The sequence below is a fragment of the Carassius carassius genome, chromosome 16 (assembly GCF_963082965.1).
Source record: "Carassius carassius chromosome 16, fCarCar2.1, whole genome shotgun sequence".
NCBI lineage: Eukaryota > Metazoa > Chordata > Actinopteri > Cypriniformes > Cyprinidae > Carassius > Carassius carassius.
The window spans coordinates 24,882,355-24,896,780 of NC_081770.1; the positions used below are offsets into that span (position 1 = coordinate 24,882,355).

The 14,426-nt window shown below is 38.5% G+C and overlaps 1 protein-coding gene across 1 annotated transcript; it reads left to right on the forward strand.

Moving 5' to 3' along the window:
* The first annotated feature begins 266 nt into the window (after nt 1-266).
* LOC132160004 (sarcalumenin-like) lies at nt 267-13,987 on the forward strand. The gene is made up of 7 exons (XM_059569698.1): nt 267-508; nt 8,345-9,640; nt 10,510-10,608; nt 10,793-10,888; nt 11,004-11,120; nt 11,210-11,443; nt 12,429-13,987. Exons 1-7 carry the CDS (start codon nt 451-453, stop codon nt 13,232-13,234), a joined length of 2,706 nt encoding a protein of 901 aa, XP_059425681.1. The 5' UTR covers nt 267-450; the 3' UTR covers nt 13,235-13,987.
* The last annotated feature ends 439 nt before the right edge of the window (nt 13,988-14,426 follow it).

A 14,426-nucleotide genomic window follows, 5' to 3' on the forward strand; every position in this document is an offset into this window, starting at 1 on the left:
ACCACATTAAAATGTCCACAAAAAACAAACAAACATGATAATACTTGTATTTTTAGTACTTTTCTTGACAGTTTATATGTCTAGTCAATAAAAGTGTGCCACCTGTTAGTCACCTGAGGTACTAAAACTAAATTCACCACCTTCAGTCTTTCAAATTAAATTCACCTTCAGTTCTTTATGTTTTCAGATTTGGGCCCCCTGAGTGAACAACTGAATCTTCCTCCACAGATGATCAAACCCAGCAGCTACCCAGAAACGGTTACAAATAGGCAAAGGTTAAAGGCCATCTGATTGGAGAAGGCAGCTGCTCCCAGTGCTGACGCTTGTGCAAGTGCTCCGATGTCCGTGAGCGCCGCCCCGCCCCGCCCCTAGACCCTCTGCATGCCCTCTCGCCTCCCTCAGGTGGTATATATAGCCTGAGAGGGGTCCTGGACAGTCCTGGCAGTCAAAATGAGGCTTTTCCTCCCCGTCTGCTGCCTGCTGCCACTTCTGGCGCTCGCCACTGCAGGTAAGAAAACACAGGTGGACTGCTGAACTATGACTTCTGCATGTACGCAGCTGAAGTGTGAAGTTAAAGGTTTTAGGAACAATGATTGGGTATTCGCCTGGGAGTATTAGGCCTCGAGATAAGCGTCTGAAGTCCTAGATCAGATTGCTTGTCCTTGGTGCAGACGGGCGTCCATTCATCTGCCTGCTTGTATTCATAGTTTGTGTATGGAGAAGTGTTTTACAGAATGTGTAGGAAAATGTGGGGTTTCTAGTCTTAATGTTTTTTATGAAATTAATGATGTAAGTTAGTCAAATTGTTCTTTGATTCCTTCACTAAAGTGCACTCAAGTACAGCATGTTTCAGTTTCTGGATGACATCTTCTGTATGTGTAGAGCCGGCAGAAGTGTTTCTGGGAGTCATTCTCGTTGATTTCAGGGCTTGTGTAGACGACCTCCTTTCTAATTACTCTGCTGAATAATATAACTTCTGATAGGGATGAAAATGTCTTATAGAAGAGGGGAGCTCTCTTTTGCTGTGCCCAGTTTATAACATTATTATTATATCTAAAACCATTGGGGGGAAAAACTAATAAAATATTGTTAGTTGGAAGCAAATGTCTTATTTTCATTTAGTTTAAAGGTGTATTAAAAACTGGGATAAAAATAAATAAAAGCATATACTTTAGGCTATACATTAAAACAAATTTACTAAACTAATTAAAATGGCAAATCACAAGCAATTACTAAAACTCCAATTAAATAAACAATCTCAAATAATTCTAAAATATTCATTCGTACATCTTAATCATGAACACGCACTTTTATAGGTCCATGACTGATGAGTGTCCACGATAAAGAAAATAAAAAGAATTTAAAATTCCACTTTAAAATGCATAGTGATGTCTTGAAATATACTTTTTATATTCATGTCAGTCATATAGCTTTTAAAAAATGTTGATATATTTTCATTCAAATTTTACAATTACCATGATTTATTATTTTTTTAGGGAGTTGCACCGCATGACCTGAACTAACCTTGCCTTGTCATAATTTTTTTAATACATTTGTGACCCTGGACCACAAAACCAGTCTTAAGTGTCAATTTTTGGAAACTTAGTTTCACACACAATCTGAAAGCTGAATGCATAAGATTTCAATTGATGTAAGGTTTGTTAGGATCAAACAATATTTGGCAGAGATACAACTATTTGAAAATCTGGAATCTGAGTGTGCAAAAAAAAAAAATTAAGAAAATCTCCTTTAAAGTTGTCCAAATGAATTCTTAGCTATGCATATTACTAAACAAAAATTAAGTTTTGTTATAATAAAGGTAAGAAATGTACAAAATATCTTAATGGAACATGATCTTTACTTTACTTTCTTAATGATTTTTGGCATAAAAGAAAAATCAATAATTTTGACCCATACCATGTTTTTTTGGCTATTGCTAAAAATATACCCCAGCGACTTAAGACTGGTTTTGTGGTCTAGGGTCACATTTAGACTTTGACACGCATTCATTTTCTATTTTTTTCAAAATATATATTTTTTCTGCTTGCTGGTTGCACCACATGACTTTATCAGTAACAACACATAACTTTGAATTGGAAGACAAATAATTCTCAAATATGAATAAGTGCGAACATTTTGATAAAATACATATCTTTTTAGTAGGTAAATAAAACTTTTTAAAATACTTAATACACTTTCTCTACAGCACTTTATTCTTTTATTATATCACCCTGAAAAATTAATTTTAAGTTAGAACTATAAAAACATGCTCATCATAGAAGTATATTAAATTTATTGAATGTATGAATTGCATTTTCAATTTTTTAAATACTTATTAATACACACACACATACATATACATATATATATATATATATATATATATATATATATATATATGATAGCTGATATGATATGATATGATATGATATGATATGATATGATATGATATGATATGATGATAGCTGCAATCCTTGGGTCAAAATTGCAATCAACTGTAAGGGAAACTGTTGGTGTCTTTCAGTGATCCTCAGCTTCCTCCTGCTTGGCTTTAAGTATGATCCTTCTCTGTCCTTGCATTGTTCTTGTTCTCTCTCTGCGTCTGAGTGCACCATGAAATCAGACACTGTTCGTCGAGCAGTTGCGTGGTCATGCTTCACGGCTCCGCTAACACGCCTCCTTGTACTCTCGATCCACATATACGCTTACAGTCCACAGCTGCTGTCACAACGCTACGGTCTCAATCACTTTTTATTTCTGTCTTGCAGGCCTTGTAGGGGCAACCATTATGTTAACAGAAGGACTTAAAGCCTCTGTCCTGCCTTGCTACTGTACGTGGCCTGTTTTAGCACTGGGGCTTTCCCTGTTACAGTCCAGTCACACCGGCCAATCGTACGCAGACATTACTCGCAGGCCAGAGTAGACCGTGTTGCTATACAAACAAATAAAATGTACACAACACTTACATCAGCAAATTGTACATACAATACATGCATTAGGTGTATATTAAAATATAAAAATAGCCATGCATAGACAAACACATGAAACCAAATCAACACATTTTTTTGCTGTTTTACATTTTGGTAAATTTGTTGCAAACATATTAGTTTTAGGGGTTAACTTTCCAGCTTTATTTTGAATTATCTAAAAAAAAAAACATGTATTTACTTAAATCATATCGTACAAATTTACACTAAATCGTCACCGCGTACAATAGTTATGGTTTCTCATGAGATTGGGTTGAACCAAATAGACAAGTTGGAATACAAATGGTCAATAAGCAAATCTGTAAGAACTGAAATATAAGAAAAATAGATACAGTGCTGAGATCATATCAATAATGTAAAACAAACAAACAAACAAACAAATCGGATTTCATAAATGTTGCTAATCGGCTCATAAGTGTCATTCACTCGAGAGTCATACTTTACTGGTCAAATGATGAATTGATTCACTAAAAGAACTGGCTCCTTAGAGTCATTCACTCAAGCATCAGACTTCACTGGTCAAATGATGAATCGATTCACTAAAAGAACTGGCTCCTAAGAGTCATTCACTCGAGCATCAGATTTCACTGGTCAAATGAATCGATTCACTAAAAGAACCGGCTGCTAAGAGTCAATCACTAAAGATTCAGACTTCACTGGTCAAATGAGTCGATTCACTAAAAGAACTGGCTCCTAAGAGTCATTCACTCAAGCATCAGACTTCACTGGTAAAATGATGAATCGATTCTCTAAAAAGAACCGCCTCATATGAGTCATGCACCTCAGAATCAGATTTCACTGGTAAATTTATAATTCAATACACTAAAAAGAGCCTGCCCGTAAGAGTCATTCACTCAAGCATCAGACTTCACTGGTCAAATGAATCGATTCACTAAAAGAACTGGCTCCTGAGAGTCATTCACTCAAGCATCAGACTTCACTGGTAAAATGATGAATCGATTCTCTAAAAAGAACCGGCTCATATGAGTCATGCACCTCAGAATCAGATTTCACTGGTAAATTTATAATTCGATACACTAAAAAGAGCCTGCCCGTAAGAGTCATTCACTCGAGCGTCAGACTTCAGTGATCAAATGAATCGATTCACACAAAAAAAAAAAAGATCTTTCAAGAATCATTCACTCGAGAGTTATTCTTCACTGGTAAATTTATAATTCGATACACTAAAAAGAGCCTGCCCGTAAGAGTCATTCACTCGAGCATCAGATTTCACTGGTCAAATGAATCGATTCACTAAAAGAACTGGCTTGTAAGAGTCATTGATTTGAGAATCAGACTTCTGGTCAAATCATGAATCGATTCACAAAAAAAAAAAAAAAAGCCTGGCTCCTGAGAGTCATACACATTGTATGTTTTTGATTCCCTAAGAAGAACCAGAACACATTAATCATATGGTGGTGGATTGGTCTACATTGATTGCACTGAATGGTGGGAGCATGTTCACAGTATTTTGGTGTTTTATCTGCACTGGAAACATAACGAAAAATGAATATCATGAAATGCATTCTGTAGTGTTCTTTTTTCCAGAGAGGAAGAGTCCTTAGATAAATTTTGCTTAGTGACCACAGCTATCTTTGATAAATCACTCCTCTACACAACCACATAAAAAAGTGGTTTGACAGTCACTGCTATCAGAAATAAACGGAAGACAACTATTACAATTTTAGTAGATAAAAGCGGAGGAACTCTTCTCAGCGTAGGCTATTTGTGTCATGAAGACCTAGGACTTGGGATCAAGCACCTGTCTGTTTCTGTCCTCACCTCAGTACACGTGGTGGAAGGGGGAAGGGGCTGGTCTATGTCACTTAGAAAAATGCAGATGATCTTATATTATCAAATATGGATGGTTGGCTTCATTCTGGGGTAACTTACCAGTACTGGTGGCATTACTTCAACAAGAGCCACCTGAGACACTGGAATAATAATACACACAAAGATTCCTTCTGCACTGCGACCAAAAGCTCCCCAGCCACTGTCTACAATTCAATACCTGAGTGGATATAGAGATGGTCCTTGGAGAGCGCAGCATTGCTGCTCTTCTTACCACTAGAGCAGGCTCTAATTTAATTAAATCAACATGGTAGAATATGATATGGAACAGAATGAGCTGTAACATAGTACAACACTTTTCTATTTCAGTGACATTTAAAAAAACGAAGTTGCAAGGTCTAATAAATGACTTTACATCATATTAGTGTTGTGATAGTTATGTAACCATAATCCTGGACCAGTGAACACAGCAAGCCTGTAATAAAGAGTAACTCATACCACAGTAACATGGCCTTAGGCCTTCTGAATGATTCATGGCTACGTTGATGACACTCTTGCACTATGACTTTGGCCTAAATACAGCTCTCCTGAGCATGTGTGTAAGTGTGCAAAGATATATATATATTGCATTTACGCTGACTAGAGCCAACCCAATTATTTAGAAACTCCTAAGGAATACATAAGCTTGTCAGAGAGCATTTTTACTAGTTAAATGGCAAAGGTGGAAGAATAGGTGTATCTGAACTAACTATAGACACTGGTGCCCTCTGCTGTCAGTATGTTGTTGAACTGTTGTGTAAATGTATGGCTAAATCAACTGAGGGTTTATCATTTGATCGTAATCAGGGCCGGCCCGCGGCATGGGCGGTATAGGCAAATGCTAAGGGCGCCACTCATCCATAGGGCGCCAGAATGAGTGAACGAGTGATTTTTTTTTTTTTTTTTTTTACATATTTTTTTTATAATAGGCTACTATTTAAAAACCATTAATTCGAAATACTACCAAATAAAGCAAAAAAAAAAAGAAAAAAAAAAAGTCCGGCTCTTCAATCTTCCCCAGCCCATCGAGTGCTTGAAGTGAGTCAGAAACAGAGCGCGCGCACGATCAGTTGTTGGTAATTTGTTGTGTAGCGTGCCCGACGCCGCATCTAATGTAGACAGCACTGCTTTCGTTAACACACAGCTCGTAGAAACGGGCCTGGCAGCTCGCGCCAGTTCTAGACACGGTGAAAGTTTCCTGATTGTGACGGAAGGCCGAATTTACATGACACATTATAAATGAGCATAGTCTGCGATAGATACAGTGCCAAAAAGAAGAGAAGAGGATAAAGACAGAGGTAAAGAGATGTAGTGAAAGAACAATTTATTGCATAGAAGTAAGATACTATAATTTCATGGCAGTTAATTTTACCTTAAACTTAATGTTAGCAGTTGTTCTGAGTTCTGAGTCCCCAGACTGTGATTTTGTACAATCATGTCAGTTTTAAGACGCATTTTTTATTATCACTTTTTTATTAATGTTTTACTCTACAGTTGTGCAGTTTTGGGGGGATACAGTACAGGCCAAAAGTTTGGAAACATTACTATTTTTAATGTTTTTGAAAGAAGTTTCTTCTGCTCATCAAGCCTGCATTTATTTGATCAAAAATACAGAAAAAAATGTAATATTGTGATATATTATTACAATTTAAAATAATTTGTTTTCAATTTATTATACTTTAAATTATCATTTATTTCTGTGATGCAAAGCTGAATTTTCAGCATCATTACTCCATTCTTCAGTGTCACATGTGACATCCGGTCTATCACATGATCCTTTAGAAATCATTCTAATATTCTGATTTATTATGAATGTTGGAAACAGTTCTGCTGTAATGTGTGTGTGTGTGTGTGTATATATATATATATATATATATATATATATATATATATGCTAAATCATGAACACAATGACAGGGTGAAATGGGCTGTGATGCATGGGGCGCCAGGCAGCAAATTGGTCAGGGCGGGCCCTGATCGTAATTTAGCATTAAGTAAAAAAAAAGTGGTATTGAATGTGCATTTTTAAAATTTTTAAATAGATCCCATTTTGTAGGTCAATGAAATATCTGTGTACAGAAAACACTTCAATCTGCAAAAGTTTTACTGGCAAACTAATTAATGCGCCATTAATTGCTTTAAAGCTGAGCTGCACTTTTCAATGGAAGCATTTGACATTAAAACTAGAGGTTGAAACCTGGTACAAAGATGCCATGCTAACACCTTAAACATGCTAGCACTCAGAGGACAGTATGAAAAATCAACCTTGCTCTGATGATCCACATGAACAGAAAGGACTTGGCATTCTCTTCTCCTGCCAGCTCTGCTCCCTATTTCAGGATGTGATTCACATGAAATCATTTAGCTCTCATCAAGAGCATTCATCGCCGTATGAATCACAGAGATGGGTCATCGCCATAGACTCGCACATTTGTGCCAACAGCAGCTCTACCACCAAATCACATTGTTCAAATTCAGCTATTGCAGCTACACCATGTTAAACTAGGTTTGATTGAGGATTGTAACCATGGTTTTATTTCACTTACTTGAGTGATGTTAGATCAGGGGAGTCAAGTCCTGTTCCTAGAGATCTCATTTCCTGCAAAGTTCAGCTCTAACCCTAATCAAAGACATATGAACCAGCTAATTAAGACCTTTATAAACACTTTATGATTACAGAATGGTGTGTTGGAGCAGGGTTTTCACCAAACTCTAAAAGATGGCAGAGCTCCAGGAGCAGGAATGGATACCCCTGTTGTAGATGATACTATCTCCAACACAGAATCCTATGCTTATGTTATATACCTGCAGTGTGAGATGCTTTTCTTCAGGGGTATCATGTGGAAGCATAGAGTGTAAAAAAAATGGACAAAGAATATCTACTTCGTTCCACTATAGAAAAGTGAAGCCAAAACCTCAGTATATGGCCGCTGTCATCTTTCAAAAATTACGTCACTTAGAGTCTGAGTCTTGCACACTAGCGATTCGTTTGGAGTCAGAGGTTGCACATGCACAGGAGCGATTTGTTTGAAGTCAGAGGTAGCACACTAGCGATTTGTTTGGAGTCAGAGGTTGCACATGCACAGTAGTGATTCGTTTGAATCCAGAGGTTGCACAGGAGCGATTCGTTTGGAGTCAGAGGTTGCACACTAGCGATTTGTTTGGAGTCAGAGGTTGCACATGCACAGTAGTGATTTGTTTGAATCCAGAGGTTGCACAGTTAAAGCGATTCATTTGGAGTCAGAGGTTGCACACTAGCGATTCATTTGGAGTCAGAGGTTGCACACTAGCAATTCGTTTGGAGTCAGAGGTTGCACATGCACAGGAGCGATTCGTTTGGAGTCAGGTTGCACATGCACAGGAGCTTGGGCCATGAGTCTTCGCAAAAATTATTTAAACACTATTTTTAGGTTTTGGTGTTCATGGTGTTGTGGTAATGATTCTTATGATTCATGCTTCATTCTGTGTAAATGTGCAGAGTTATAGCCCATCACATTTTGGTTAATATTATAGTTTTTCTTCCACAGATGCAGTGGAGTCTGAGAGTGAGCCGCTTGTGCCATTCCAGCTGAAGTCTGAAGGCGAGCTGTTCAACTGCTGTGATGGCACAGAGGATCTAAGCCAAAGCTCCTCCAATGACACTCCTGCACCAAACAGACCTGTGTGCCAACCCTGTGGCACTGGTGCACACATTGACACCACGGAAGAAGATGTCAGCTCTGAGGATCAAGAGGAAGAGGTTGCTTCAGAAGAGAAATCTGAAGAGTTGAATCAAGAGGAGACCTCTTCCGAAGAGATATTTGAAGAGGAGGCAGCTGAAGAAGAGGCAGAAGTTGAGTTAGATGAATCTAATGAAGCGGTGGAGGAGGAAGTTCTTGAGGAGGCACGTGAAGATGTGAAGGTGGAGGAGATCTCAGAGGTAGACAGTGATGTAGAGTCACAATTAGTTGATGAGGAATCTGTGGAAGAAGACGACGAGGAAGATTCTCAGACCCATGAGGAGATAGTTGAGGAAGAGGAGGTTCTTCAGACTGAAGATGAAGCAGGTGAAGAAGAGGAACTTTCTCAGACTGAGGAGGAGGTAGTTGAGGAAGAAGAGGTTCTTCAGACTGAAGATGAAGCAGGTGAAGAAGAGGAACTTTCTCAGACTGAGGAGGAGGTAGTTGAGGAAGAAGAAGTTCTTCAGACTGAAGATGAAGCAGGTGAAGAAGAGGAACTTTCTCAGACTGAGGAGGAGGTAGTTGAGGAAGAAGAGGTTCTTCAGACTGAAGATGAAGCAGGTGAAGAAGAGGAACTTGCTCAGACTGAGGAGGAGGTAGTTGAGGAAGAGGAGGTTCTTCAGACTGAAGATGAAGCAGGTGAAGAAGAGGAACTTGCTCAGACTGAGGGGGAGGTAGTTGAGGAAGAGGAGGTTCTTCAGACTGAAGATGAAGCAGGTGAAGAAGAGGAACTTGCTCAGACTGAGGAGGAGGTAATTGAGGAAGAGGAAGTTCTTCAGACTGATGAGCCAGTGGAAGAGAGATCAGAAGAAGTAACAGAGGAAGAGGCTGAAGAAGAGGAAGTTGTAACAGAGGAAGAAGGAGCTCCTGAGGTTGTGGAAGAAGAACAATCTGTTGAAGAACCAGAAGCCTTTGAAGAAATGGTGGAAGCGGTAGCAGCTGAGGAACTAGTTGCAGATGTTGTTGAAGTAGCACAAGAGGAAAGTGTAGAGCTTGTGGAACCAACTCTTGAACAGGTTCAAGAAGACGTTTCTGCACCTGCTGAACAAACAACAGTGCAAGAAGTGTCAGATGATGTACCAGCAACCAAAGCCTCTGCGAAAGGTACAATAGGATTCAGTCGGCATAAATGGTACTGGACATTTAAAAACAAGATCATTGTCGAATTAGAATCATTTGCGAAGATATTTTAGAAAATCGCAAGTTCTAGATTTCGCACACCTAAACAATGTTAAATGTGATGGCACCTCTAGCGAAATTACATGCATGATATCCACTTAAATACGAATCCATGTAATAAGGAATTAAGTATGAGGACAGATTTTCCTCATGTTCAACTCGGCCTCGTAAATTTGCCTTTCGCCAGCAGAATGTAAGCTGCTTGGTTTAAAAGTGACTTCCGTCTGAGGAAAAACAAATTGATATTGTGACTGCATCTTTATACTAATCTAAAGTATAATATATTTAAAAGCTTCAGAATCCTCATAAAGCCTCTGGTTAAACTCCATTACAGTGTAAATAACCAGAGAGAAGGAACTTTTTAGTTGTCTCGTCACCAGGGGGCAGAAGAGGACACTGTAAAAGTCAGTTCCTCACGCTTCTCCACCTGGTAACTTTGGTCGAAGGTGGCACAGGAATAAACCCATCACCAAAATAACCGAACAGAAATAAGCCTTGGCAAAAATAAGTCCAATGTGATTGCGATTCTAGTGTAAATATAGATGCAGCTCCCTTCCTCAGAGATATTATAGGAAGAATATATGTACAGTACATAAAAACAAATAAAAAAATATGTCCATAGAATAAACACCAAAGAGTTATTACCTAGAAAGTAAAATGTAAGCTACGTTTTAAAAATAGTGTTTAGAAAAAACAAGTTGAAACTGCAAAATGATTAAAAGCTTGTTTTGTGGGTCTACAAGAAGATGTTATTATAAGAGCTTCATGTTTTATGCTGTTTTTTTCTCTGGCAGTGGAGAAAACAACCCCCTCAGGTCCTACCAAAAGAGATCAGTCTCACATCGAAGAGACGCTGCGTCTGGCAACAGCTGAACCTTCACGGGAATTCGTCGGTGAGTCATATATTGAAAATACAAAAAATATATATAAAAGTACAGCCTTTCAGGGCTATGCAGTATGTATTATATGATGCCAGTTATTTCATTAATCAGTCACATTTTAGCTTCACCAAAATCCCCAAATGGTGGCAGAATGAGTCAGTTTCTATCACAATTTCATCAACTCTACCTCTCGTAGATGCTCTGAGGAAGCTGCAGCATGTCTACAACACTGCAATTAAACCCATGGACAAGGCCTACAAATACAATGAGCTCCGGCAGCATGAAGTGTCAGGTAAGGTCTTTGGATTTTGGGTTCAGTTTTACAACATCACTCCAGGCTACTGCTCTTCTACCAAGAAAAGGATCCCATACTTAGCTGAACACTGTCTTTTCTTCACATTTGTCAGATGCAGAGATCACCTCTAAGCCCATGGTCTTGTTCCTGGGTCCTTGGAGCGTTGGCAAGTCTTCCATGATCAATTATCTTCTAGGTCTCGATGACACTTCACAACAGCTTTACACTGGTAAACCATCCATCTTCAAATTAATGATTGCAAAATCAAATGTAGTCCTCCTTTGTTCCTTCATCTAACTCTCTTTTGCTTTCTCTCAGGGGCTGAGCCCACAACGTCGGAGTACACTGTACTGATGCACGGTGAGAAGTTTCGCACCATTGAGGGCATTGTCATGGCGGCAGACAGTTCCCGCTCTTTCTCACCGCTAGAGAGGTTCGGTCAGGGGTTTCTGGAAAAGCTGGTGGGAATCGAGATGCCGCACAAACTCCTGGAGCGTGTCACCTTTGTGGACACACCTGGAATCATCGAGAACCGCAAACAACAAGAGAGAGGTGAGAATACACCATTCACAAAGACTTTGTTTGAGTTTGGTACGTGCAAGAGGACAATCAGACAACATGCGCTTCTGAACATGAACTGAATATAGATACACAGTCTAGGTTATCTCATAGCCTCTGACGCTCCACAGTTTAAGGAATAAATACTTGGAAAGGAAGTGAAATTTCATGAACAAATTTTTGACTTTAACACTTTCATTTATTATTGATTAATTCAACTTTTTATTAATTTCCTATTAACTACTTGCTTAATAACGTGCATTTTACTAGCATACTGGCTGTTTTTTGAGTATTTATAAAGACCATATTCTACATCTCCAATACCTAAACTTCACAACTACCTTACTTACTATTATTAAAAAGTAGTAATTTAAGGCAAACGTTGTAGTTAATAGTGAAAATGGGACCTTGAAATAAAGTGTGACCCACATTTTGAATCAAAATGCATTCATAACAATTCTTGCAAAGAGTGTGTGTGTGTGTGTGTACACACAGGGCATTTGAACGACTTTTCAGAGTTTGAATGCAATCCAGTAATTGGCTTTAACAGCAATACTGAACACTGATAATGCTACAGAAGATTTCTATTTCAAACAAATGCTTAGAATTCTGAAGTTTACAATAACATGAAAGGGATAGTTCCCACAAAAAATTAAAATTGCTTATGCTTTCAACACTCATAATAATAATAATAATAATAAGAAAGTGTATCTTAAGCAGCAGTTCATCATATCTGAATGATTTCTGAAAGATCATGTGACAGTGAAACCTGGAGTAATGATGCTAAAAATACTTATATTAATTTATTAATAAAATATAAATATATCAGCACCACTGAATATGTAGTTGTTTAGTATTTTAGTACAGTATTCTCCAAGCATTGGCAGATGAAACCAGAAGCCAGTTCTGAATAAAAATCAGTTTGAACTCTAAAAGATAATAAAACTTGATGCGCATCTGTGTTCTTGTTGTCCTTCAGGGTACCCCTACAGTGAAGTGTGCCAGTGGTTTATCGATCGTGCTGATCTCATCTTCCTGGTGTTTGACCCGACCAAACTGGACGTCGGTTTAGAACTAGAAATGCTGTTTAGACAGATGAAGGGACGCGAGTCACAGATCCGAATCATCCTCAACAAGGCTGACAGTTTAACCACCCAGGACCTAATGCGCGTGTACGGTGCCCTCTTCTGGAGCATGGCACCCCTGATTAACGTGACAGAGCCACCACGTGTCTACGTGAGCTCATTTTGGCCGCAGGATTACGCTCCTGACACCAACAGAGATTTGTTTAAGCGTGAGGAGATCTCTCTGCTGGAGGACCTAAATCAGGTCATCGAAAACCGGCTGGAAAACAAAATCGCCTTCATCCGGCAGCACGGCATCCGTGTGCGCATCCACGCCCTCCTGGTCGACCGCTACCTGCAGACCTACTATGAGAAGCTGGGCTGGTTTAGTGACCCTCATGAGGTCTTCAACGATATTGTGAGCGACCCTGACAAATTCTACATCTTCAAGTCCATTCTGGCCAAGACCAATGTGAGTAAGTTCGACTTGCCAGAACCGGAGGCCTATCGGGACTTCTTCGGAGTCAATCCTCCCAGCGGCTTTAAGCTCCTCTCCTCATACTGCAGCTGGTCAGACGGATGCCTGCTGGAGAAGATCGAGAAGGCCATCACAGATGAGCTGCCGGCTTTGCTCAGCAGTCTGGCAGAGAAACGGGAAGCCAAGGTAGAAGCGGCTGCAGAAACCAAGGAGAGACCCCCAAACCGTTGGAGGAGACAGTAACAGATGAATGGTGGGAGGGGGGTGCGGGAAATATGGAAGAGTGGCACCAAAGCAATGAATGAGAGTACAAGTGAAACTCAGATGAGATTCACTTCAATGGAAAGCCAGTTTAACTCAGTATGTACAGAGACTCTTACCACTCTGTATGAAACAGACCTAAACGATGCGATTCGGTGTCTTCGGTTTCTTCCTTGTTCTAATTTAACTCCGCTAGCAAATTTTACTTATTTATACTATGTTCAACATAAATAACCTGTCATAATCTTATTTAATTTATTGTTTGAATGCCGTTTTAAATGTGTGAATTATGGAAGCTTGTTTCCACCACAGGATTAAAAAAAAAAAAAAAATGGTAATTGCGACTTTTTCTCTTGCAATTCTAAAAAAAAAGTCAGAATTTATATATTATGTCAGTTTTCTCTGAATTTTAAGTACATAGCTCAGAATTGCGAGATCAACCTTTTTTATTTTCTTTTATTTTTTCTTTTCCCCTTGTTGGAAAAACGCTTCCATCTTGAATTTGCCATATGTGGTAAAAAAAAAGAAGAAAAAAAAGAAAAACCTTTATCTTCATTAATTCAGTTCCACTTGTACATATTTATCATATTACTTTGTACAATTTACTGGTGTGTGAGTTGTTGGTAAATGAAATGAGATTTTTTGTTGTTGTTGTTGTTGTTGCATTTGCTCACATTACTGCATGTTTCAACTGTAGTGACATTAAATTGCTTTTCTGGCTGATGAGTTATACAATATGGAAATTAAACAATAAACTGGATATTTAACTAAAAAAAACACATTTAGATAAAATAAATAAGCGGGTGAATAGATATGATAACTAATATGGTGAATGATAATTTTGCAGCTGTGATTGATTCACTTCAACATAAGAGGATCCAATGTGTCCACTAAATGGCGTAGCATATCATTAAACTCATTGCAATAAAAAATAGCGAACACAGTTCAATGTAGTAACCTTTGGTCTCATAAAAGATACAGTTTATGTAATGTACCTCTTTATCTATTTTGATAGCAGCAAACTATGAATTCATCTATATAAAATACCACTTCAAGCAGGGCAATTTGTGTTAAACATTTATTTTAGAGAGCTGCACCACATGCAAACTCACTTCTCTTAAGTATTTATGATCCCAAAAAGGGTTAGAGGTGTGAATGTGGAAATATCTGCAAT

Coding starts and splice junctions, on each gene's coding strand:
- LOC132160004 (XM_059569698.1), top strand. CDS start 451: ATGAGGCTTTTCCTCCCCGTCTGCTGCCTGCTGCCACTTCTGGCGCTC. Junction 10,609..10,792: donor ACCTTCACGGGAATTCGTCG/GTGAGTCATATA, acceptor TACCTCTCGTAG/ATGCTCTGAGGAAGCTGCAG. Junction 10,889..11,003: donor CCGGCAGCATGAAGTGTCAG/GTAAGGTCTTTG, acceptor CACATTTGTCAG/ATGCAGAGATCACCTCTAAG.